Source organism: Pezoporus wallicus, unplaced genomic scaffold (assembly GCF_028554395.1).
Source record: "Pezoporus wallicus isolate ANWC-B61680 ecotype Strahan unplaced genomic scaffold, APGP_CSIRO_Pwel_v1 contig_12400, whole genome shotgun sequence".
Classification (NCBI taxonomy): Eukaryota; Metazoa; Chordata; class Aves; order Psittaciformes; family Psittacidae; genus Pezoporus; species Pezoporus wallicus.
The window spans coordinates 217-2770 of NW_026637097.1; the positions used below are offsets into that span (position 1 = coordinate 217).

Sequence of the window (2554 nt, forward strand, 5' to 3'; positions counted from 1 at the left end):
TGTAGGGGTCTATGGGTGCCCATAGGGAGGTGGCTCTGGGGATCCCTAGGGTTTTATGGGTGTCCATTGGGGTTTATGGGGGCCTATGGGTGCCCATGGCGGGGTCTGTAGGGGACTATGGGTGCCCATGTGGAGGTGGCTCTGGGGATCCCTAGGGTTTTATGGGTGTCCATTGGGGTTTATGGGGGCCTATGGGTGCCCATGGTGGGGTCTGTGCAGATCTATGGGTGCCCATGGGGAGGTGGCTCTGGGGATCCCTAGGGTTTTATGGGTGTCCATTGGGTTTTATGGGTGCCCATGGTGGGGTCTGTGCAGATCTATGGGTGCCCATGTGGAGGTGGCTCTGGGGATCCCTAGGGCTTCATGGGTATCCATCAGGGTTTATGGGTGTCCATTGGTGCCCTTGGGTGTCTATGGGTGCCCATGGCGGGGTCTATGGGTGCCCAGGGGGAGGTGTCTGTAGGGATCCCTAGGGTTTTATGGGTATCCATCAGGGTTTATGGGGATCCATTGGTTTATGGGGGTCCATTGGTTTATGGGGGTCCATTGGTTTACGGGTGTCCATTGGTGCCCATGGGTGTCTATGGGTGCCCATGGCGGGGTCTATGGGTGCCCAGGGGGAGATGTCTGTAGGGATCCCTAGGGTTTTATGGGTGTCCATTGGGGTTTATGGGGGCCTATGGGTGCCCATGGCGGGGTCTGTAGGGGTCTATGGGTGCCCATGTGGAGGTGGCTCTGGGGATCCCTAGGGCTTCATGGGTGTCCATCGTGGTTTATGCGATTCTATGGGTGCCCATTGGTACCCATGGGTGCCAGGGGGTGTCCGTGGGGGTCCTTAGCACCCCAGCCCGGGCTCTGGAGCTCTTCCTGGAGTCGCTGCTGCGGAAGGCCTGTCACGTCACCCAGTCCCGCAACGCCAAGACCATGACCACGTCCCACCTGTGAGCACCCCCCCCTTAGCACCCAGGTCCCATTGGGGTCCCTGGGCCCCATTTGTTAAGGGGGGGGGAGGCCCTTGGGGTGCTCAGGACCCATTTAGGAGCATCCGCATCGCTCCATGCCTTGATTATCTCATTCCCTCTTTAAGCCTTATAGGAGAGAAGGGGGCGGAGCTTAAGGGGAATGGGGCGTGGTTTGATGTTGGGGGGCGTGGCCTGCTGACCCACATACCCCCCCCCCTTTTTTTTGTCCCATAGGAAGCAATGCATCGAGCTGGAGCAGCAGTTCGATTTCCTTAAGGATTTGGTGGCCGCGGTGCCGGATATGCAGGGGGAAGGCGAGGAGCCCCATGGCGATGGGGAGAGGGGGCCCCGCAGGTGGGTGATACCCCCCCCAACATATGGGACCCCCCTGACAGCCCCATATGGGTGCCACAGGGAAGGGGGGCATCGATGAGAGAGTGGTTCCCTATGGGAATGGGGTACAGGGAGGGGATCCCCAAACCACTGGATCCCATGGGGGGGGGGGGGATGTCTCCAATACCTGGGTCCTTTCCATTGGGGTGCTGTGGGTTACAATGGGGGGTCCCCAATGTCTTTGGAGTGGGGGGGGTGTCTCCAATACCTGGGTCCTTTCCATTGGGGTGCTGTGGGTTACAATGGGGGGTCCCCAATGTCTTTGGGGGGGGGGGGTGTCTCCAATACCTGGGTCCTTTCCATTGGGGTGCTGTGGGTTACAATGGGGGGTCCCCAATGTCTTTGGGGGGGGGGGGGGTGTCCTTCCAGGGGTCGTCGCCCCGGAGCCGGTCGGAAGAACGGGGGCCCCGGTGGGAAGGGGAAGGATCCCAAACAGTCAGGAACGGACACGGAGCAGGAGGTGGGGGGGGGCACCCCAATATTCCAAATGGGAGGTGGTGGAGGGGGTCCTTGGGGGAGGGGTTGGGTCGTGGATGGGTTTGGGGGGGGCTTTAAGGGGGTTTGGGGGGTCCTGGGTGGGTTTAGGGGGTCTTGGGGGGAGGTTGAGGGGTCCTGGATGGGTTTTGGGGGCTCTTGAAGGTGTTTGGGGGGGTCTTGAGGGGGTTTAGGGGGTCCTGCGGGGGGGTTGGGGGGTCCTGGATGGGTTTGGGGGGGTCTTGAGAGGGGGGTTGAGGGGTCCTGGATGGGTTTGGGGGGGTCTTGAAGGTGTTAGGGGGGGTCTTGAGGGGGTTTAGGGGGTCCTGCGGGGGAGGTTGGGGGGTCCTGGATGGGATTGGGGGGGGGTCTTGGGGGGGGGTCGAGGGGTCCTGGATGGGTTTGGGGGGGTCTTGAAGGTGTTAGGGGGGTCCTGAATGGGTTTGGGGGGGTCTTAAAAGTGTTGGGGGGGGTCTGGAGGGGGGTTTTGGGGGGGGGTCCTGGATGGGTTTCAAGGGGGTTTTCGGGGTCCTGGATGGGTTTAGAGGGGGCCCTGGGGGGTTTTAGGGGGTCCTGGATGGGTTTAGAGGGGGTCCTGGGGGGTTTTAGGGGGTCCTGGATGGGTTTGGGGGGGCCTTGGGGGGGTTTGGGGGGTCCTGGATGGGTTTGGGGGGGGTCTTGAAGGTGTTGGGGGGGGGGGGGTCTTGAGGGGGTTTGGGGGGTCC

At 61.9% G+C, this 2554-nt stretch overlaps 1 protein-coding gene across 1 annotated transcript; it reads left to right on the forward strand.

The window, feature by feature from the left end:
* Positions 1–784: 784 nt before the first annotated feature.
* Positions 785–1849, forward strand: DRAP1 (DR1 associated protein 1; the record flags this gene model as incomplete). The annotated part of the gene is made up of 3 exons (XM_057403200.1): positions 785–941; positions 1197–1316; positions 1725–1849. Coding segments are annotated over exons 1-3 (262 nt in total), but the record flags the coding sequence as incomplete, so codon positions are not given.
* Between the last annotated feature and the right edge of the window lie 705 nt (positions 1850–2554).